Genomic DNA, 23,182 nt, shown 5'->3' on the forward strand with positions numbered 1-23,182 from the left:
AATCTTAATTTTGTGGTAATGGCAACCCACTTTTCAAACTATATATGCAGATGTTGCAACCACATTCAAGTTATTTGAGAAAATACATTTCATCAAGATAATTACGTAGCAGAAAAATTAGCTTTTGCAATAAGACTGTAAAATCTGATATTAATCAACTATTTAATAAAGAAAAGAGAAATAAATACGAAAAGTTTTTTGTGTCACAAATTCTTTAAATTTTATAAGAATGGGAAAAAAGAAAAGTAAGTATCTTGCAAAATATATGTCCCTGCAACATATACATATATAGATGATGATGAAATTCTTTATTTGTAGAAAATAAGCAAGATGGAGAGAAGGATCCGGCCAAAGATCGTCAAGGAAATGCTCAAACAGGTATAAACATATAATAAACATTTATCCTTTCTCATAAAATCGTGCTCAAGTTGTTTGATCCATATGTCTATAAATCTTCCCATGAAGATTTGCTTAAAGAACAGCGTCCTCTCATATCAATGAGTGCACTTTGATTTAAGTGAGAGGAGTAGTGCACAAATGGAGGTTTAACATATAAAAATAAAATATTTAATGTGTTTTTGTTGTTAGGTCAATCCGGTACGAACAATCAGATTCAATGTGTTGTTGTAGCAGTTTGTTGTGTTATATCTTTCGTCCCTTGATCCAGGAGCTAAGATGGGGTGCGTCCACAGGGATATGGGTCTGAGTCGAGTGGGTATGGCTGAGCAGTTAAACAGGTGACGTGTATCGTGTGACCCCTGGTCACAATCGGGACATACACATGGCACGTCGGCATCAATCCCTGCTCTGTAGTAGTTGAGGGCTGTATCTGCCGGAACGTAATTGCAAATTTCTTCAAGTGCAATAGGAGGCGGTCGTTCTCCAAGGACCACATTCACCAGGCAGCCATTTACCGCATCTGCTACCGTGTCTGCATGAATGTTGTCTAGACCCGCTTGATCTAGAGGTTTCCTCTTGTAGCGCTGAACCTCAAGCTCTAGATCATATTATTCCATTGCGTGTCACAGAGCTGACGAGACCACACTGGTGCTGCATATTCAATGTTTAGTGCCTTATGGTGGATGAATTATATGAATTAGCATGCTAGCAGCTGGAATACTGATTTGGTACTCACAATCCACAAATGGTTTCCCATCGCAAAATTTAGAGGACAGAATTCTCTTGTACTCTTTCTTATTCCCGTTGTCGAAGACGAATTTCACATTTCATGGTATTCTGCAACTTATTCGCCTTCGACAGTTTGATGATAGAAAAATATTGCGGTAAATAAAAAAATAATATAAAAGTAGGTTCCATACTCTTTCGACAAATAGGTGCGATGTAGTGTAGAATGCAATTAACTTATATATTGATTGTTTTCGTCAAATTTGACAGTCGAATTCGACTTATGTGATACCAAAAATGCAAACGAATTTTCGTCTTCGACAATCGTAATACCATTCTGTAAAATTTTCAACATTCGACTATGTCATCGCCAACCGGAATAAGGGGGAATACGTCTTGGACCCATGTGTATTTTCAATTTGTGTGTCCTCTTGATCCTCCCGTATCTACGCGATAGATTTGTCTGTACAAACTTGAATACTTTAAGTAAGACATAAATAATGTTTGATAACCAACCGAATTGGGTACAGCTACATGTTTCTTGCAAATGAAAAATTAAAAGCTTCTAGAAACTTTTTAGTCGCTTATGGACTGCAATTCAGCTTTAGTTGCGTCGACAGGACATGCAGTAAAGATGAATAACAAGTTGGAACATATTTTCAGGTTTAGTACAATATCAGTGTTTTGAATGTTCAGCTGTTTAGTGGTATGCATATGAATCATAAAATCATACTCCCTATCCGTAAATTCTACAGGCCCGGCACATAGCGTGCCCGCTTTAACGGAGCAGAAAGTTTATCTTAGCAACTTTCAAGTGTAATATAGGTGTGTGTCCTTTCACCAACATTATTCCAGCTGTTGTTAGAGAAGGTCATGCTGAAAGCGAACAGTGAAAATCCAGGAGGTGTTCGCATAAATGACAGCGATTACTTAGATATAATGTCTCCCGGTTTTAACGACATCGAAGATAAACCGAACAGACTAGCAGAAAACGCTGCAGCTGGGCTTCAAATAAACATAAAGAGGACAAAATTAATGCCTGTTGGCACAAGCGTTATAGCACCCCTGACAATCATCGACGAAACGTTGAATCCTTCTGCTATCATGGAAATTTAATATCAGGAAACGTTAAATCTGAAAACGTTATAAAGTACCGTAAAAATAAGGCAAGGGTACCTTTCCAAGTAGTGCACGGAATATGGCGGTCAACAACAACAGACGCAAAACCAGACGTTGTTGTTTCTTCAGGTGCAATGGGAGGCGGTCGTTCTCCAAGGACCACATTCACCCGGTAGCCATTTACTGCATCTGCTAGCGTGTCTGCATGAATGTTGTCTAGATCTGCTTGATATGCCGCTTGATCTAGAGGTTCTCTCTTGTAGGGCTGAACCTCACGCTCTAGATCATGTATATTTACCTTAAGGCTTCTGTGCGGTGGATATCTATCCACAAGATGATGATTCGGATGGTCTCTGCGATTACAGCCCAAAAGGTATTGCTTAGACAGCATGTTGTTATGTCTTCGCACTGGAAGGGTCTTTGTCTCCTGATGGAGGTGGTGGTACAGGTTGTATAGCTCCTTCTCGGCAGAACCGAACCTGTCTGCTTTCCCCATGCACTCCATGTAGGGGTCACAAGCGCCAGGCGCAGGCGAGATGGGTCTATATTGCACTGAATGGTGTATCACGAAGGCCAATCCCCCACCTCCATTCCTTGAGCGATCCTTACGTAGCACATTGTATCCGTGACAACTGTGCAAGCTGCAGGTGTTGGTCAGCTTTGTCTCCTGGATCGTTGCGACCAATATATCTTTTCGACTCATTAAATCCACAATCTTCACCCTTGTCGGTGAAGAACTCCATCGGATCAATCCAGTACGTACAACCGGCTGCCATGGGATTGAAAATAGCATCGCGCAAACCGATGCTTAAAAAAATCGTTTGGTGCTGGACAAAATGACCTGGTATGACAAGTTGTGTGAGAGGATAACACGAAGCGAAGGTAATACTATTAACATTCTATATGTTTTTATTTTTCTCAGTATACGTAGATATATTTAGTAAGTAAAGAAGTTGGGTAAATTGGGTTGCAATCCATAAACGACCAAAGATTAAAAAATTGTTCTTAGGATAGTTAGATTAGGTGTTAGGTGTGCAGTGTCTTAAAACGCTTCTAATACCTCTCGTCGCCTTGCAATACTTAAACCTTGTACATATTTGGTTTTTTTCAATTAGCTGGACCTAGCGGACAAAGTCAGGGGCAAGCCCAGCCCGCATCCTCTGGACAACAGCAAGGAAGACAGGGCGGACAGAAAGAGGCCCAAAAACATCAAGGATCTGGAGCCGGCAAAGGCCAACAACAACAACAAGAAAAAGCATCGGTCCAGCACGGAGGAAATAAAGGTCCACAGCAACAAGGAGAACTAAAGCAATCACAGCAGAAACCAAAGCCACAGACAGGCGACCAAGGACAAAGTCAACAGCAGAGTTCTTGGGGAGGAAACCAAGGACAACAACAACCCGGCCAGTGGCCAGGACCAGGACCAGGTGGTCAGGGAGGGCAACAACAACGTGGTCCTCCATCACAGGCTGTTGCACAAAGTCAACAGCAGAGTGCTTGGGGTGGGAATCAAGGACAACAATCCCGCGGCCCAGCGCAACAGGCCAGAGGACAGGGACAGCAACAAGGTTCTTGGGGAGGAAACCAAGGACAACAACAAGCCGGCCAGTGGCCAGGACCAGGTGGTCAGGGAGGGCAACAACAACGTGGTCCTCCATCACAGGCTGTTGCACAAAGTCAACAGCAGAGTGCTTGGGGTGGGAATCAAGGACAACAATCCCGCGGCCCAGCGCAACAGACCAGAGGACAGGGACAGCAACAAGGTTCTTGGGGAGGAAACCAAGGACAACAACAAGCCGGCAAGCTGGCACAACCAGGTGGCCAGGGAGGGCAACAACAACGTGGTCCTCCATCACAGGCCGTTGCACAAAATCAACAACAGAGTTCTTGGGGTGGGAACCAAGGACAACAATCCCGCGGCCCAGCGCAACAGGCCAGAGGACAGGGACAGCAACAAGGTTCTTTGGGAGGAAACCAAGGACAACAACAAGCCGGCCAGTGGGCACAAGGAGCTCAACAACGTGGGCCAGCACCACAAGCAAGCCAACAACAACATCAGCAGCGTGGTGGTCCTGGCCAGCAGCGTGGTGGTCCTGGCCAGCAGCGTGGTGGACAGCAATCTATGGAAACATCATTCCAAAAAATGTCTGTATCAAATGGTAAGTCCTATTTTTTTGCTATGTGTGTTATATCATTTATTTTGACACAAATCCTAAAATTTGGCAACCTCTAAAATCTTTTTCTCGCTTGAAAAATAAGAAGTAAAAATATTTTTGTTTTTCTTATGTGTTTTTGTTTTCTTACTGACTTGTGTTTATCGACGAATGCTTATTACATGCAAATTTTAGAACAAGTTCTTCCTTTGAAGCCGAAGTCTTGTTCGGGTATTGTGCGCGGAACTTTGGGAACCCCAGGTAGCGTCGAAGTAAATTACCTTAAATTAGATATAAATAATATGCCAAACGAAGCATATCACTACGACGTCACCATCACGCCCGACCGACCAAAGAAGTTTTTGAGGCCTGCGTTTGACCAGTGCCAAAGAGAAATGTTCGGAACTATTGCAGCGGCTTACGATGGCATGAAGAGCTGCTATACAATTTCACGCCTGCCAACCCCCATCGAACACACTGTACAGGTATGAATCAAGAATATTATTTTCTTAGGAGATAAATCCCATAACAATTAGTAGTAACTTTAATGCCTACATAATTTCAGGTTGCAGACTCCGGCAATCGTATGAAAGATTTCAAAGTTGAAATAAAGGAAACTACTGATCTTGTTGTGGACCTCAACTCTTTGCGAACGTATGTCGCCTGACATTATAATATTGATATGTTATGCTGATGTTTTACTCCATTATATAGTTATCACAGAGAGAGTGTCTCCGATAAGCCAATGAGAGCCATTCAGGTGTTAGATGTCGTCTTGTCGGGCAACAACCATGAACGCGGCATTCGTGTGGGAAGATCATTTTTCCATAAACCCGCAAATCCGTTTGATTTAGAGGGAGGGTACGAAGCTTGGACTGGTCTGTTTCAGGCTGCCATTTTAGGTGAACAACCTTTTATAAACGTCGACATTGCTCATAAGTCGTTCCCACGCAAAAGTAGCCTTATAGAATATTTGCAAAATCAAAATATCAGACCAGATGAACCATTGAACAACTATTCATATAGGGATGTGGAAAAATTCCTCAAAGGCATTGATATAGTATATGAACCACCAACATCGTTTGGAAGTTTCCCAAGGAGATATAGAGTGTTAGGTATTGGAGATCCAGCTTCAAAACTTCGGTTTAGAAATGATGAGGGGCTAGAACTAACTGTCGCCGCATATTTTCAATCTCGCGGTTATCAGTTGCGTTTTCCAAACTTGAACTGCGTAAAGGTTGGCTCGACAGTACGATCAATTGCTCTGCCTATGGAATTGTGCCACATTTCGGAAGGTCAAGCCTTAAACGTGAGTAACTGATTAAAAAAAATATCTATAACGAACTGTTTGTATTCGTTTTGTATTCCATTACAGCGCAAAGATGACGCGAAGCAGGTTCAAAAAATGATTCGATTTGCTGCAACGTCTACCAACGTGCGCAAGGAAAAAATAATGAACATTCTCCAATATTTCAAACATAACGATAGTCCAATTATACGAGCCTTTGGCATTCAAATTGGTTCGAATTTTATTAAGGTGCCAATGCGTAACTTACCATCACCTTACATGGAATATTTGGGTGGTCAAACTGTAACCACATTCAAAGGCGCATGGCGCATGGATGGAAAGAAGTTTTTGGCTTGTTCAAAACCCCAAGGTGGTGGCCACAAATGGTGTATAATGTATGAGAAAAATCCAGGTTCTCGCTTAAACTATAATGAACTCAATAATTTCAAAAATAATGTAGGTATACGTGACATTGGGTGTTCCATAGTAATAGCCGACTATTGCATATTATAGGTTTTGAGAGAGTCGGAGAAATTAAACATGAATTTAGAAAAAAGCGCTGAAATCATTGAATACAACTCTCGCGATATCGCCAGCACACTCCAAGACCTTGCTAAGCAAAAGTATGCCTTGGTATTTGTGGTTCTGGGCAAATTCGCATCCTATGCCACTGTTAAGCAGAGTGCCGAATTAAGGGTAGGCATTCTCACACAATGCATCAAAGAACAAACTGTGGGCAGAACAGCCAGAGACCAGACCGTCTTCTCCAATATACTTTTGAAGGTTAATGGAAAACTTAATGGAACAAATCATAAGATCTCTGCTGATGCGATGATGGCTCCTATTAAGAAGGTTATGTACTTGGGGGCAGACGTCACACATCCTTCACCAGATCAGCGCGAAATTCCCAGTGTCGTTGGCGTTGCGGCCTCACACGATCTTTTTGGAGCTTGTTACAACATGCAATACCGCCTGCAGAGCTCCAAAAGAGAAGACATAGAAGATATGGAGTCCATTGTGCTCACACATTTGCAAGTATTTGCAAAATACCAAAAGGGTTATCCCGAACAAATTATCTACTACAGAGATGGCGTCTCGGATGGTCAATTTCCTATAATTAGAAATGTGGAATTGACTGCCATTAAAAGAGCTTGCGCAAAATTGGTAAGAGACTTTCAATCTAATGTTTTCTCTCAATATTTGGTTTGTTTTTCAGAAATGTCAACCAAAGTTGACATGCGTCATAGTGGTTAAGAGGCATCACACTCGATTTTTCCCCATGAAACAACCAAGAGATGCTAGAGATTTTAACAATGTGGATCCAGGCACTGTGGTCGATCAGCACATAACGCATCCCAATGAAGTTCAGTTCTTTATGGTTAGCCATCAATCCATTCAGGGGACAGCAAAACCTACGCGTTACAACGTGATAATGGACGAATCAAAGTTTAACATTGACGTTTTACAGAAACTTACATACAATTTATGTCATCTATTTCCACGATGCAACAGAGTCGTGTCCTATCCAGCTCCTGCTTATTTGGCCCATCTTGTCGCATTCCGTGGACGCGTTTATTTGGAGGGGTAAGCGAGCATATATTGCGCCTGCTTTTCAATTAATTATTTCTTTTGTTTCGCAGAGCCCGAGGCTATTCCAAGGATTTAAAGGTCGAATACGAGAGACGTCTTATCAAGCCCAACTTCATGGAAACCAATCCAATGTATTTCATATAAATATATATATTTAAAATTAATATGTATACTATCCATATAATCTCCGTCATCTTTACAAAAAATCAATTAATGCGAAAAAAAATTTAGTTTATACTAATCCGAAATGACTTGTTTCTTTTCGTTTGTAAGGCATGATTTGGGTTTTGGGGCCGGTCGAAATTTCCGATATACCTCGTCATTAAAGCCTTCAATGTTTCGGGCGATTTCTATTGCCAAGAATTGTATGCGCACAACAAGTAATGAGTTTTCCGGGGAAAATTCCTTCGAAGCATCGGCACGCATCAAGGTTCCATAAGAATAATCATCCAATTTGTTGAACTTTTCTGCGAACGCACGCCATGCCACTTTGGCCTTTGGAGATTTGAGCACATCATCAGAGAGAATATCCACACGTAAATCTGGAAAGTCCTGACGAAAAGTCTGATAGATTTGTTCGTCATAGGGCGTCAGTCTGATGCATGAGGGATGTATGCTTGTTATCAGCTGTAAGAAGAGAAATGTTTTATGAATGTCATGAATTTTAAGTTTTTTTTTTATTCTTTTTTAGTTTGATTAAATATGAAATATTTTACACAATCATCCCATTAGTGAATATACTTTTCTTCCTATCAATTAATGCTGCAAATAAGGCCAACAAAATAATTTATGTCTAGATAATTTGGATTAAATGAGAACATGTTCATCTGTGTCTAGTCTTAGAGCAAGTGGATACAAATTTAGCTTTTCATTGATTTTAAACCCAAGTCGGTGAATTGGATTTTTTTTATTGGTGTGTTTTGTCTCCACCCCTATTTTTGTTCTGTTATATACCTAGACTTAAGAATCTGCAACTTTGGTGGTGTGCGGCCAGAGTGTTTGGACCGAATTGCAGCATGGGTGATCGAGTACGCTTCTGTAAGCAATTTTTGAATTTCGTTATGTCCCCATATTGACACTAGGTTTGGTCTTTCGGCAACTCAAAAGCTCTCAGAACGATTGTCAACCCACCAATGTCTAGCCTGAGATATAACACAAAAATAAAAAAGCAACGCAATTGCTATTACATTATACAAAGCGACAGTGGCATTGGAAATCCATGGTTCATTGGTCCAAATTAATGCATTCTATGAACCCCATTTCCCTTAACCGCTCCTTTACCCCCATACCTATTACCTCTCAAGTGAATGGACCTAAACACATTATTTCGTTATCACTTAGCGTTTCAAAATACGTTTTTATTGGTAATTTTTTTACCGATTTATTAGAAATATACAAATCTTACATTCACAAAAACACAAATAAAAAAAAAAAACACAAGGACGTAGAAAGTTCTGTGATTTTTTTGTAAACTCTGAGTTTTAAATCGACGTTAATTTCCCTAACTAAATAAGCTCAATTAAGTGGTTCATATTTGGGTAATATCAAGAAACATATCCCAAACAAGCAATTAAAGAAATTGAAATGAACTCTATAATGCCCCTATCTATAAATGAATTAGCTAAATGTTTAATACTATGATTTCAATAAAAAAATAATAATAAAATAAAAAGTAATCAGGGCGTGCAAATTGTAAAAGTTTTACGAAATTATATTGTGTATTGTTGACCTTTTTTATTATAATTTCGTGGATAGTTCGGCTTGAGGCCATGTACAATTATTAAAAACAGATGTCGGTGCTTTTTATTAATTGTTTTATTTTAAATTTTTCCAATATATCGATTACCAGCGGTAATCTTCATCAGGGAATGGATAACGAAAAAGATTATAGTAACATAAAACCGAATTTAACAAAAGCAAAGAAACAAAAATATAAATTTGATTAAAATTTAACTTTTAAAATAGAAATTACATTTTAAAACAAGTGAACATTTTTTCTCACACCACACAAGAATGACTGAAGCTTATTGTCTATTGCCTATATTTATTAATTTCTTTCATTTCGAGCAATGCAAAGCCATCAGGCCTATAAACAATCACACTATCCATAAGACGTACTTTTCTAACTAAACTACTCAATTAAAATAAAAAACTTAAAAACTTAGAAAATGCAAAAACTTTTAACCTTTTTAGCACTTACTGATTCTAGATAACATTTAATTATAAATAAAAAACAAATTACTTAAAATTATAGGCAGTAACCGGTTAAAAAAAGCGTACTCAAAAAGATCAACGTAATAAAATAAAAATAAATAAAAAAATAATAATACTAAAACCAAAATAAAAAATAAAATCATAATAATACTCTTGGCTTTAAAAACAAACAATAAAGAGTTACAAACAAAACAGATTTAAAAAAAAAATAATTAAAAAAAGACAATTAACAAAATGGAAAAAATAAGTAATACTAAAATCAAACAAGTAAAACGGCGTTAAGTTCGGCCGGGCCGAACTTTGGATGCCCACCACCTCGGGTATATATGTAAACCACCTTTCATCAAAATTCCGTGAAAATTTCATACCTTATACTCATATACCTCATACCGATCTGAACTATATACGACACGGATGTCGAAAAGCCGAACATAAGTCGCTGTGTCAAATTTAGCGGATTATAAATGCGCCTTTTATGGGGCCAAGACTTTAAATCGAGATATCGGTCTACATGGCAGCTATATCCAAATCTGGACCGATTCGGGCCAAGTTGCATAAACATGTCGAAAAGCCTAACACAAAGCACTGTCCCAAATTTCGGCGAAATTGGACAATAAATGCCTCTTTTATGGGCCATAAACCTTAAATCGAGAGATCGGTCTATATGGCATCTATATGCAAATCTGGACCGATCTGGGCTAAATTTAAGAAGGACGTCGAAGAGCCTAACCAAACTCACTGTGTCAAATTTTAGCAACATCGGACAATAAATGCGTCTTTTATGGCCCCAAAACCTACAACCTAGATATCGGTCTATATGGCAGCTATATCCGCTATATTGAGCGATCTGCGCGATACTGCAGAAGTATGTCAAGGGGCTTAACTTAACTCACTGTTCCAAATTTCGGCGACATCTGACAAAAAATGAGCATTTTATGGGCCCAAAACCATAAATCAAGAAATCGGTCTATATGGCAGCTATATCTAAATCTGAACCGATCTGGACCAAATTGAAGAAATATGTCAAAGGGCCTAACACAACTCACTGTCCCGAATTTCATCAAAATCGGATAATAAATGTGGCTTTTGTGGGCCTAAGACCCTTAACCGGAGGATCGGTCTATATGGCAGCTATATCCAAATCTGAACCGATCTGAGCCAATTTAACGAAGGAAGTCGAAGGGCCTAAGACAACTCACTGTCCCAAATTTCAGCGAAATCGGATAATAAATGTGGCTTTTATGGGCCTTAGACCCTAAATCGGAGGATCGGTCTATATGGCAGCTATATCCAAATCTGGACCGATCTGAGCCAAATTTACGAAGGATTTCGAAGGGCCTAACACAACTCACTGCCCCAAATTTCAACAAAATCGGATAATAAATGTGGCTTTTATGGGCCTAGGACCCTAAATCGGCGGATCGGTCTATATGGGGGCTATATCAAGATATAGTCTGATATAGCCCATCTTCGAACTTAACCTGCTTATGGACAAAAAAAGAATCTGTGCAAAATTTCAGCTCAATATCCTCATTTTTAAAGACTGTAGCGTGATTTCAAAAGACAGACGGACGGATATGTCTAGATTGTCTTAGATTTTTACGCTGATCAAGAATATATATATACATTATAGGGTCGGAAATGGATATTTCGATGTGTTCCAAACGGAATGACAAAATGAATATACCCCCATCCTTCGGTGGTGGGTATAAAAATAAATAAATTAACAATAATACGAACGATAAAAAAACAAACCGTAAGACTATATATTAAGACTCATGGGTTTGTATGTACGATACAATCATAACTGACTTCTTTTTTTTAATCGTCAATGCTCTTAATTTCGAAATCTGAAAATCACTTTCCAGATTTTCTTTTGCGTCTATCGTTATGGCACATTGCTCTCCCTGAAATGTTGTGTGTGTCGCAGTATAGTCCCAATCCAGTCCCTGTCCCCTGAAACCCTCCTCAGTCTGCCCACCGCATCCTTAGTGTCCAGAATGGAAACTTGGCCGTATTCTGTCTCCCCGTGCGGCCCATCTCCTCGTTGTTAAATGTCCTCTCAATATTCGAGAAGGCCGCCATTGCGTACTCCTTCAGTTGGAGAGACGTCTCAACTTCAAGCAACACTACGTGGAGGGCCGTCTTCTCCAACCAGCTCTTGAGTTAGTTATGCCTGAACTTTTTAAATTTTACAATTTTTGTTTGTTTCTCTTTCGAGACGAGCTGGATGATCGGAGATGCAATGGGTTTCGTTTGAAATGTCAAATGCTACATCTGGTAATAAGCATAATTGCCTCTTTACATTTACGATACATTTGTTCTACATTTACACCTTATTTACGAGAGCATAACCAGGCCTTTAAACTCATTAACAAGAAAAAAATAGGAGACCGACATTTCAATAACTTAAAAAGAAACAACAAAACGAATCATATTATTAAAAGCGACCTGAAGACGATGTATGCTCACTTGTGACTCACTGGAGTACAACTCCAGACAATATAAAATGGCCGTCAAAACTAATGCATGCACCAAACGCTCCCTCACAAAGACTGGTAAATATAAAATCGTGGTATACAGGCTTCTTAAAGAAAAGTTAACCTTAGACACTCCGGAACTAACGTGCCGATCAAATCGAAGTCTGTCATCCAGCTGAACACCCAGACAATCAACGCTTTGCACAAATTTTAAATCTACATTATTATATCTAACACTAACATTATTGTGACAGCCTGAAGATGATGTCATCAGCATATGCTGTTTTTTTTGCAAACGGGCATTATTTTGGCTGATTTCCAATCGGACGGAAAATAAGAAGTTAACAAAATAGAATTTGCAAGATGTAACAAATGACTAAACACAAGAGGATGGACTTTCTTAAGAAATTTTAATGAGAAACCCTCTACACCAGCTGCATTGGACTTAATGGCCGAAAATGCCTTATCCAACTCCCACAACTACACGTTCGGAAGCAAAACTATTATAGTCATACTCCCTGAGAGAATTACTTTGGGAGTCCAATTGGTTTCTATTAAAGTTCGTATTCAAATCCTCCACATTCAAATCACAATCATACGACTTGCAACTGCCAAGTCCATTGGATTTTAACAACGCCCACAACAGCTATGTGCTTTTATTGCCCTTAAAACTGCAATACATTCGCTTCCCTTCTAACTTTTTTTATAACAGATTTGGCTTTATTCATGGCTCTACAAAAATTCGGAACTTAACATTGGATCTATTCTCCAAGAAAGATTTAAAAGTCAAATCTCGAAACGAAAAGTGATATAAAATGAGGGGATTGCTAAACCAATCCTCACTCCTAGTCCTCATCACCATTTTCTATGAGAAACGCATAATGGATAGACCCAAGGCAGCTACTAAAACTACTACATTGAAAATCAACGTCGCTAGTGGAATAAAAAGCTGAAAAATCAGTAGACGAAAGAACTTTCTGCAACTCATCACAACTCAAAGTATTACAATCAACATAGTCAAAGTACTACAAAGCATTAAGGACTGAAACGTTAGGAGAAACGAAAATAAACGCATGATTCGATATACTGGAACAAACAACCTGGTTAGTAACACAGATACAACTACGATCACTAACAAGAACAAAATCGAGTAAGGAAGTAGAATTATTTACAGCACTGAAATGATTAGGTAGAGAGTTGTAGCCAATTGACACATTAAGCCGCCTACAACTTTCGCGCACTCTATAAGAAGACGACAAATCAAAAAGATTATTATTGAAATCTCCCAAAATTTGACGTCAGTGTATCTCACCAAAAATAAGCGACTTCACTTTCAAATGCCTGAAAATTTCCCCACAGAAGATATACAACACCAACAAGAGCATTTCTAGAACCAAGAACAATCCCATATTGACTACCACTATAAACAACTTTGTACTTAATAGAATTAGAGACAAACAAAGCAACACACCCACCCACCTCTCACACACGAACGATCATTTCTGCAACGAGAATATCCCGAAATTTCAAATCGACTTGACGGTATACTTGGTTAAAGACAAGTTTCGGAAAAAGGTCAAAACTTCGGCAATTAAAATACCCTACATTTAAATGATCACTTAAGCACACAATGAGGAGCGAAAAACGAATTATTGCATGTAACATTACCTAAGTTGCAAGTATTCACAACTAATAACGCTCTAAAGGCTCAATGAAAAATTAATTGCTAAAAAAAAAAAAATACAATAATATAAATAAAAGACTAGTACGCACGGGATCCATCAGTAACGGTGCTAGCCACATCTCCATTAGCGTTGCTTGACTCAGCACTACCAAATAATTGATCACATTCACTGTTTTAACGTCACCATTCAGAAACGTAAGACATACCTCGGGAATATCTCCATTTATAAAGACGTATCTCAATATTCACTTTTGTGACCACAGCTTACGACATTTAAAAACAAGGTTACGGGCAGTTGCTGTAAGATGATCATTTTAATACACACGAGAGTCAACCTCGCCACCAATTACATCGTTTAGCCTAATCGAGTTAAGCCTAGAATAGTTCGCCATAATCAAATCCCTGGTATGAACCGAATTGAACTTCACCAGCACCAACCTACCACCAGAAATATAATAGCAGTGATTAATATCACTGGGGCCAACTAGCACACCGCACAAGCGGGCATTTGTTCTAATGGCTCACGCAGATTGGTAAGTGATCTTTGAACTGCTCCAACTGCCGTAGTCTCTCACACAGCCTAGCATCAATATTGGCAATGTTTTGCTGACAAACTAGAACATCAGATTTGACTTTCTGAATTGAAGCAATAAACTCACTTCGATAGGAAGCCACATCACCATCCACAATTGCTTGAATATCCTGCAAACATTTCTGCATATGCTCATGAAATTTTTGTTTCATGGACTCAACAAAGTCATCAAAAAGCCCTCGAATACAACTGAGACGATCATCAGCTGATTGTTGAGACGGGCCAACACCTACACTCTGCAAACCAGTAAGCAGACCAAGCGCACCACTCTAAAATTGCACGTGGTCAACAGAATAAGATTGACTGCTATTGGATAGTGTTGTCCTCAAGACGCTGGAATTATCGACACCACTGGAACGTGCATCAGCGGCACTATCATTAGCAAATCGACTGCTATTGGGTAATGCACTCCCCAAAATGGTGGAATTAGCACAACACAACTGGAACGCGCAGAAGCGGCTTTATCACCACTGCACTTCTTACAGGTGAACTGCAACGACTTGTTTGTTTTGATTTCATTACTAGAAATATTGATGCACTTTGTGTGGAAATAATTGGGGCAGCCAGAACACCCAATACTGTAAACTCCGCGAGTTACAGCCTTGTTTAACAGGTGCAGAAACCAAGATTCAAAGAAGAGCAATAGCAATGGTAAAACAAATCAAATGAAATGCCGGGAAAACGAGGCAACACACAGCAACGACAACAGGAGCTCAGAGGGACGGGAACAAAAATCAACGAAATAAATGGTATCCGAGTATGAGATGCAGGTAGCTTTCGCAGACAGATGACAACAGCTTTACAATTCGTTAATCGGACTACGATACCCTACATTATTATAATTTTTTGTGTGTTAAGTTTCTATATATTGGTGCACAGTGGTCTGTATCCGTTTTGTAGTTCATACGTTCGTCAGTTTGGGTGTTAGGCTCCTTGTAGTTAGGTTCTTGGGCTAATATCTTGACGTCCTTGAGATTAGACACTTGTCCTCGAGTTGCACAGTGGGCTGTGAGTGCAGTCTTCTGTTCTAAAGGCTTATCCTTTGCCTATTGAATCGATTTATGAGCGCAAAACCCTTGTCTTTAGCTTCGTTTTTGTTGTGCCAATAAATGCCATTTGGCACAAATTGGACTTGTCTCCATCGCAGCTTATTTTCGATTTTCCCTCTTTCCTTATCCTGGTTTTAGCCTTGCTAAATAGGCTGTCGACGGTATTGCCGTTTTTTAGTGCCAGTTGCTATGAGTCCTTGTTGTAAATGTCTAAATATGCCGAAAAGCCTAAAATATATCTTGTCCTTTTATAAATTCTTGTTGCAAGTTCTTTCGTTCCTCGTCCTTTGTGTTCTTCACGTCTCTTATTAGAATTCGAATTCTCTTCTCATTTTTGATGTGGAAACATTTGTCGCTTATTTGGAATACCTTATCGATAAAATTTGTGCCAGTTTTGATTTTTATCCACCTTGGTTGCTTTGAGTAGAAGTTGTTACGTCTTCCCGATGTTGTGTCTTTCTGTTACCAATCGAGCTTCAATCTGTTGCCTTTACAATTGACTACTGTGTCAAGGTAGGGTAACATGCCATTTGTTTCGCATTCCATTGTAAATTGGATCTGTTTATTGAATGAATTCATTAGTCCGATTGTGTTTTCTATTTCGTTCTTGTCGATTATGCAAAATATGTCATCTACATATTTGGTCAAAATCGCGGTTTACTCGTTAGTTTATCAATACAATTGTCCATGATTATGTCTGCTTATAATTCGGTGGGCTTTGGTATTAAATATTTATACTTATGGAAATATTTTATAAAATGCTAAACTAAATGTACCTCAGTTCATTTTGATTTTAAGGTTCCTCAACACAAAAGCCATAACTTATATATTTATTGATTTCAAATTTTAGTATTTTAATTACTGTGTTCAGCTACTTTAAGTTGCTGAAGTTATTAGAGTAGTGAATCTTTCATCAATCATTGTTTTGTGTTAATTCGTATCTTGTTCCATGTAATTTGTTCAAATTTTTATTTATTTTTCATTGAAGTTGTCTCAATTGAGTTGTTATTCATTCATTATTATATATTTGTACAAAAGAAAAAAATTATACCCACCACCATAGGATGGAGGTTTACAAATCTAGTCATTCCGTTTGTAACACCACGAAATATTGATCTATATATTCATAATCGTCTCGACATTCTGGGTCGAACTAGCCATGTCCGTCTGTCGAAACCACGATAGCGATCGAACGCGAAGAGCTAGCCGCGTGAAATTTGACACAGATACTTTATATTGATGTAGGTATTTGGAAAATGGGCCATATTGGTTAAGATTTAAATATGGCTCCCATATAAACCGATTTCCCGGGTTCACTTCTTTAGCCCCTGGAAGTCGCAATTTTTGTCCGATTAGGCTGAAATTTTGCACATAGTTTTTGTTATGATTTCCGATAACTGTGCCTAGCACGGTCTAAATCGGTCTATAACCTAATCTCCCGATCAGTTTATATGAGCCCCTAGAAGTCTCAATTTTTGTCCGATTTAGCTGAAATTTTGTACATAGTTTTCTGTTATGACTTCCAATGCCAAATACGGTTTGAATCGGTCTATAACCTGATATAGCTCCCATATAAACCGATATGCCGATTTGACTTCTTGAGCCTTTACAAACCTAAAATTTTGCACATAGTATTCTGTTATGACTCCCAATAACTGTGCGAAGTATGTTCCAAATCCTTCAAGAACATGATGTAGCTCCCATATAAACCAATCTCCCTATCTGACTTCTTGAGCCCTTACAAGTCGCGATTTTTCATTCGATTTGGCTACAATTTGCATATAGTGTTCTGTTATGACTGTCAACAACTGCACCAAGTACGGTCCAATTCGGTTTATAACCAGATGGGCTCCCATATTTCAGCAGAATCTATGGCGGTGGGTTCCCAAGATTCGGCCCGGCCGAGCACGCTTAGCACGCTTTTACTTGTTTTGATATTTTAACTTAAATGTAGCCCATTAGTCAAATAAGGTCTTAGGGCTTGGTTTTTATTTGAGCCAAAAAATAAATAAAATAAACAATAAATAACATGCTATACTGTATGGCCTCTTTGGTTTACAACCATGCACAAACAAACGAATTCGAAAGTGTGGTAGCTAGCCTTTAGCGGTGTTCATAACCACTCGTATAAATGTGGCATTTCTCGGCGGTGTTCCAACTACCACACTCTAATTCTGCCTTTTTACACACAGGGGCTTCTATCAGGGATTACACATCACAAAGTCATACCTGTTGCCCGCAGTTTTAATGGGTTACCTTGCATACAGAGATTTCACTAGTGCAGACGTCTTTATTGCTGTTAAACTTGATGCTAATGCTGTCCTTGTAGAAGTTTTAATGATGGTGAAGTACAGTTTTAGTTGCAGAAATTCCGGCGTATATTACCAGAGGTCTAAAGAATGGCCCCTCCTGATCCCACAGGAGTTTTTTTTTTTATTCCTAACGGACACATCAAAGGAAGTCAAATCATGCCTCACATTCCATAATCTATACTTTTTATGCCTCGTTTTTTGTTATAGCGCGCTAAACAATCTGTTTTTTAATATTTAACTTTGAAATTATATAAATTCTTGCCAATAGATAAAGCAATTTTAAAAGCAAAAAAATAAATATTGCACTTTCTTCAATTGTGTAATCTACTTTGCTTTTTCTTTTATTTGTAATTATAACAATAAATCCGTCCGAGCGTTGAACCTTCTGATATGAAAAATTGCAACTTTTGCCGCATCCCTTCCATTTATAATCACTGCACCCATGCCATCATAGGCCATTTCTTCAAACATTGTTCGAAAGCAGGTTTAATCTCCTTTTTATTAAATTCTTCTTTCCGGTCTTATACATCCTGTAGTAAGTATTCCACCCACTCATATTTTCTTCCCCGCCACAAAACAAAAAAAAAGGAATTTCCACCGAAAAAACTAGTTTTATATCGACAATGAAAACTGGCATCGCATGTTACCACAATTAAAAAAAAACTTTTGGGGTCTATAAAACAGATGAAATAGGGATATGTCGAAAAATTCCAATTTTATTACCGATATTGGTTGCCGCAATCTTAGGCAAGAAATGCATGCACAGAGGCCGGCTAAAGTTACCCCCACCGTTACACATCTTATATATAACAAGTAAAAGCGTGCCAAGTTCGGCCAGGCCGAATCTTATATACCATGGTGGCATGGATTGCATTTGTCGAGATCTTTTCCCGGCATCTCTTCTTAGGCAAAATGCTCTGCTATTAGAGCGATATCAATATGGTCCGGTTTTGACCACAATTAAATTATATGTTGGAGACCTGTGTAAAATGTCAGCCAATTCGAATAAGAATTGCGCCCTTTGGGGGCTCAAGAAGTAAAATAGAGAGATCGATTTATATGGAAGCTGTATCGGGCTATAGACCGATTCAAACCATAATAAACACGTATGTTGATGGTCATGCAGAGGATCCGTCGTACGAAATTTCACGCAAATCGGATAATAATTGCGCCCTCTAGAGACTCAAGAAGTCAAAACCCAAGATCGGTTTATATGACAGCTATATCAGGTTATGGACCGATTTGAATCATACTTGGCATAGTTGTTAGATATCATAACAAAACACGTCGTGTACAGTTTCTTTCCAATCGGATAAGAATTGCGCACTCTAGAGGCTCAAGAAGTCAAGACCCAAGATCGGTTTATATGGCAGCTATATCAAAACATGAACGACGATCAAGAATAGATATACTTTATGGGGTCTCAGAAACGGCTGAACCGATTTTCTTGAAATTTTCACTGATGGTGCATAATGATCCCGTGGTGAAAATATGGTACTAAATTTTTTGATATCTGAAGGGGGAGTGGACCCTCCCCTTACCCTGATTTTCAGAAACGCCAGATCTCGGAGATGAGTGGTGCGATTTAAGCGAAATTTTGTGTGCTCTCATATAGTACCCTAAAAATAAAAATTTTATATCCAAATTTCGGATGGGGAACCTAGGGTGGGCGCCCCACCCCAAAACCTACCAAATATATATATACACCAATCACGACAACATGGGACTCAAATGAAAGTTATTTAAGATTAGAAAACGTATCTGATATCCAATTGTCGGACGAAGTGTTTGGGGGACCACCCCAACCCCCAAAACAACCCTAAATCGGACATATTTACCGACCATGGCAATATGGGACTCAAATGAAGGGTATTTGCGAATAAAATACGAATCTGATATCCAAATTTGGGACAAAGTTTCTGGAGGTCCACCCATTCCCCAAAATACCCCCCAAAGAAGACAAATTTACGACCAAAGCAATATGGGGCTCAAATGAAAAGTCTTTGGAAGTAAAGCACGAATTTGGGTGTAGAATACGAATTTGATATCCAAATGTAGGAACATGTATTTAGGCAACTCCCAAGGCAGCCGGTTGTACGTACCGGATTGACCCGATGAAGTCCTTCATCGGCAAGGGCTGCCGCCTCAGTGTACGACACACTGCTACAACAACAACATGTATTTAGGGCATCACCCCTTCCCCAAAACACCCCCGAAGGGTAAAAATTTTTCGACCATGTCGCTCACATGAAAGGTATTTGAGATTAGAAAACGAATTTGATAACCAATTTTGAGACAATGTGTTTGAGGGACGCATCTCCTTGTAAACTCCACCTCAAAACCAATGGCAATATGGGGTTTAAATAAATGGTATTTGAGAAAAGAGCACGATGCTGATATTTTTCAGGGCCAAGTGTCTTGGAGACTACCTCACTCCCGAAGACACCCTTAAATCAGACATCATGAGAATATCGGACTGAAATAAAGTATTTTAAGAATGGAGTACATCCTATTGGGTTGCCCAAAAAGTAATTGCGGATTTTTTAAAAGAAAGTAAATGCATTTTTAATAAAACTTAGAATGAACTTTAATCAAATATACTTTTTTTACACTTATTTTCTAAAGCAAGCTAAAAGTAACAGCTGATAACTGACAGAAGAAAGAATGCAATTACAGAGTCACAAGCTGTGAAAAAATTTGTCAACGCCGACTATATGAAAAATCCGCAATTACTTTTTGGGCAACCCAATACATCCAAACTTAAATTCGTAGACCAATAAAGATCATATGGGATTCAGATAAAGGCACTTATATTGTAGAACTGTTTGTCAAGCGATATACTATTTTCGTAGCATGGTATTTCACTAAAATCTCTGTAATTGTCAAAAATAAATATTCAATAAATATTCAAATATGTTCAGCTAGTGTATGTATAACATTTAGGGGCCTGAATACTTAAATATTCCAGCGTATACCGCAGTCAGCATGTAGGCGAATAAAATAACCACGATATAGACATATGGAAAACCATGTAGAAAATTCATTGCCCATAGACATTTATGTGGGTCTGTACTTAGTTGGACGAACAATTGACCTGGTCCGTGTTTGACATCAAACTCAGTCCATTAGGAATTAAATTGAAAACAGTCGCCGTGCTATGCAATTTGCAAAATTGCATTCTAAATTCTCACATAGAAAGGACTGAGTGTAGTGCCTTAAGCGTCTTTACTACGGGCGAGATTAATCAGTGTGTACGATTATTCCATTTGCCAGACATCGGAAACTAAACAACAACACTTCCTAACAATCCCCCAATCCTCATCGGCAAGGGCTGCCGCCTCAGTGTACGTGTTCGTCTTTTTTCGTCATGGGAGAGGCACATACCGGAGTGCCTTCTCCGCACGCTTCTGGTCCGTGCCGGGATTGAAAAGAACCCCGGACCTTGGTTCTGTTCGGTTTGCCAGAACCGCCTTCATCATCGGTCGGTGTCAGTGAGGTGTAACCGGTGCATGGAGTGGGTACATTTCCAATCTTGCTCTGGCCTCACTTCACTACTGGAGTATAGTCATACTGGCTATATAGCAAGGTGCTGTGCGAACATAGCCCCAGCCAGTGGATCACAAGCGTCGTCGTCGTCGCCTTCTGCGTCCTCGTCAACGGACTATGTGACCCCCCCGACCTCTCCGTACGTCAATTTACGCAACGGCAGCATCCTAGCCCAAATATTGCAAGGCCAGTGCCGGGAAGTATATCGTTCTTGTTGACCACGTACAAAGCAATTGGCCGGTCTGTGGTAAGTTATGCAGCGCCAGTGTGGTCTCGTCAACTTTGTGTAACGCAGTGGAATAATATTCAGATCTGTCAGAATGCCGCCCTCCGAACTGCGACGGGCTATCTCCTCAGTTCTCATGTAGACCACCTCCATCAGGAGACAACGATCCTACCAGCGCGAAGACATAGCTACATGCTGTCCAAGCAATACCTTTTGGGCTGTTATCGCAGAAACCATCCAAATCATTATCTTGTGGATAGATATCCACCGCCCAGAAGCCTTAAGGTAGATCTACATGATCTAGAGCATGAGGTTCAGCGCTACAAGAGAGAACCTCTAGCTCAAGCGGGTCTAAACAACATTCATGCAGACACGGTAGCAGATGCGATAATTGGCTACAGGGTGAATGTAGTCCTTGGAGAACGACCGCCACCCATTGCACCCGAAGAAATCGACCTCCCCCGGCAAACCAGAGTAGTTCTGGCTCAATTACCTTCCGGCAGATGCAACCGCCTCAATTCCCACAGAGCTAGGATTGATGCCGACGTGCAAGATGTATGTTCCGATTGTAATCAGGGACCGCACGATACACGTCACCTGTTTAACTGCCCGGCCAGACCCAGATCCCTGTGGACGCACCTTATCTTAGTCGCAGAGTTCCTGGGTCTTGACACTCGACAGAATCAAGCAGACGAAAGATAGAACACAATAAACTTCTACAACAACAAGAACAACAACAACTTCCTAACTCATAGAGCTAGCACGGGATAACTGTGAGCGCCACACAGGCTGGAACTTTGAGCTCCTATCTATATGATGTTCATAGTCGTAGACAATTAGCGGTATCCGGTGGAGTCTCAGTGACAGGCTGGACGGGACCGGCTCATGCACAAATACTGAGTACCTATGATGCTCGATATGACAAGGAGAGTTATTGGTGCCTTTAAATAACCAATTGCCATCTTGTTCCCGTGGCCATCGATCCTTTGGACTATAGGAGCTAGACGCGGAACGCCACCTCCACATATGGACTCGTGGCTACAACAACAACCAACAGTTACATTTGAATGCTTTTAATGGTCTTGCCAATAATTTTGCTTCTTTTCGTAGGCCATCCCGTCGGATTCTAGTTGCAGCTCCATCTATAGTTTTAACAATCAACAATAATCAGTCTGCTGGAGAAGGACTAAAACAGACTAACGCGATATGTATGCCCCCATCTTCTGTTTCTTTTTATAAAATATTGCAGTCCCTTCATTTCCCAATGAAAAATTGTTTCTCTAATCCAAATGCTGGCATCATTCTTACCGAGAAACTTACGTTAAAATGCACTTCAGCGTGATCCATTGCTTTAACCGCCCACATTTCCTCCACCAGACCATCATTACCAAACTCATCGGCAGGCCGCGAAAGCAAAGAAGCTCCTTGCTAAAAGTGAATTACCAATACTAAATTAAAATTTTCATCACCTACTGCAATCGATGCCTACGAACCATTAATTCCATTTAATTTAATTAATTTAATTTTTTTCACACGTGTGACAAAGCCCAAAGAAAAACTTTTGTGTTTCTGTTTTGGTTTTTAACTTCTATCCATTCACAGGAGTTGATTGCTTGGCATTGCATGGTCACTGTCAATTCCTATTTATGGAATAATGGATAGTTTACACGAAATGTTTGTCATACGTCGAATACAAAACCATAAAAGTTGACATGAATTTTGGGTGACAGTTTGATCGCTCCGCAGAAATCCAAAAATCGACTATTTCAATACAATTTTAATACAAAGAAATTTGTGTGCGTGT

At 39.5% G+C, this 23,182-nt stretch overlaps 2 protein-coding genes across 3 annotated transcripts; one reads left to right on the forward strand and one right to left on the reverse strand.

The window, feature by feature from the left end:
- Positions 1-27: 27 nt before the first annotated feature.
- LOC106084753 (protein argonaute-2) lies at positions 28-7,523 on the forward strand. Its single transcript, XM_013248660.2, has 10 exons — positions 28-245; positions 319-378; positions 3,360-4,403; positions 4,593-4,882; positions 4,963-5,051; positions 5,112-5,706; positions 5,773-6,141; positions 6,199-6,849; positions 6,902-7,269; positions 7,326-7,523. The coding sequence occupies exons 1-10, from the start codon at positions 230-232 to the stop codon at positions 7,417-7,419; spliced, it is 3,576 nt and encodes a 1,191-aa protein (XP_013104114.2). The 5' UTR covers positions 28-229; the 3' UTR covers positions 7,420-7,523.
- Positions 7,406-22,979, reverse strand: LOC106084754 (protein PBDC1). 2 transcript variants are annotated; one of them, XM_013248662.2, is made up of 3 exons: positions 22,872-22,979; positions 22,699-22,806; positions 7,406-7,902 (listed from the first exon to the last, which is right to left on the reverse strand). In XM_013248662.2, the coding sequence occupies exons 1-3, from the start codon at positions 22,881-22,883 to the stop codon at positions 7,513-7,515; spliced, it is 510 nt and encodes a 169-aa protein (XP_013104116.1). In that variant the 5' UTR covers positions 22,884-22,979; the 3' UTR covers positions 7,406-7,512. The 2 variants fall into 2 exon arrangements, with proteins under 2 accessions (XP_013104116.1, XP_013104115.1); XM_013248661.2 differs by having other exon boundaries at positions 22,687-22,806.
- Positions 22,980-23,182: the final 203 nt, after the last annotated feature.

This window comes from Stomoxys calcitrans, chromosome 1 (assembly GCF_963082655.1).
Source record: "Stomoxys calcitrans chromosome 1, idStoCalc2.1, whole genome shotgun sequence".
NCBI classification, from domain to species: domain Eukaryota; kingdom Metazoa; phylum Arthropoda; class Insecta; order Diptera; family Muscidae; genus Stomoxys; species Stomoxys calcitrans.

Bases quoted from the DNA above. Each gene is read 5' to 3' on its own strand.
- LOC106084753 (XM_013248660.2), top strand. The intron at 4,404-4,592 runs GTAAGTCCTATT...TGCAAATTTTAG, and splicing joins AAAAATGTCTGTATCAAATG to AACAAGTTCTTCCTTTGAAG. The intron at 7,270-7,325 runs GTAAGCGAGCAT...TTTGTTTCGCAG, and splicing joins GGACGCGTTTATTTGGAGGG to AGCCCGAGGCTATTCCAAGG.
- LOC106084754 (XM_013248661.2), bottom strand. The intron at 7,903-22,686 runs GTAAGAATGATG...CTCTTCTTACAG, and splicing joins ATTTTAACGTAAGTTTCTCG to CTGATAACAAGCATACATCC.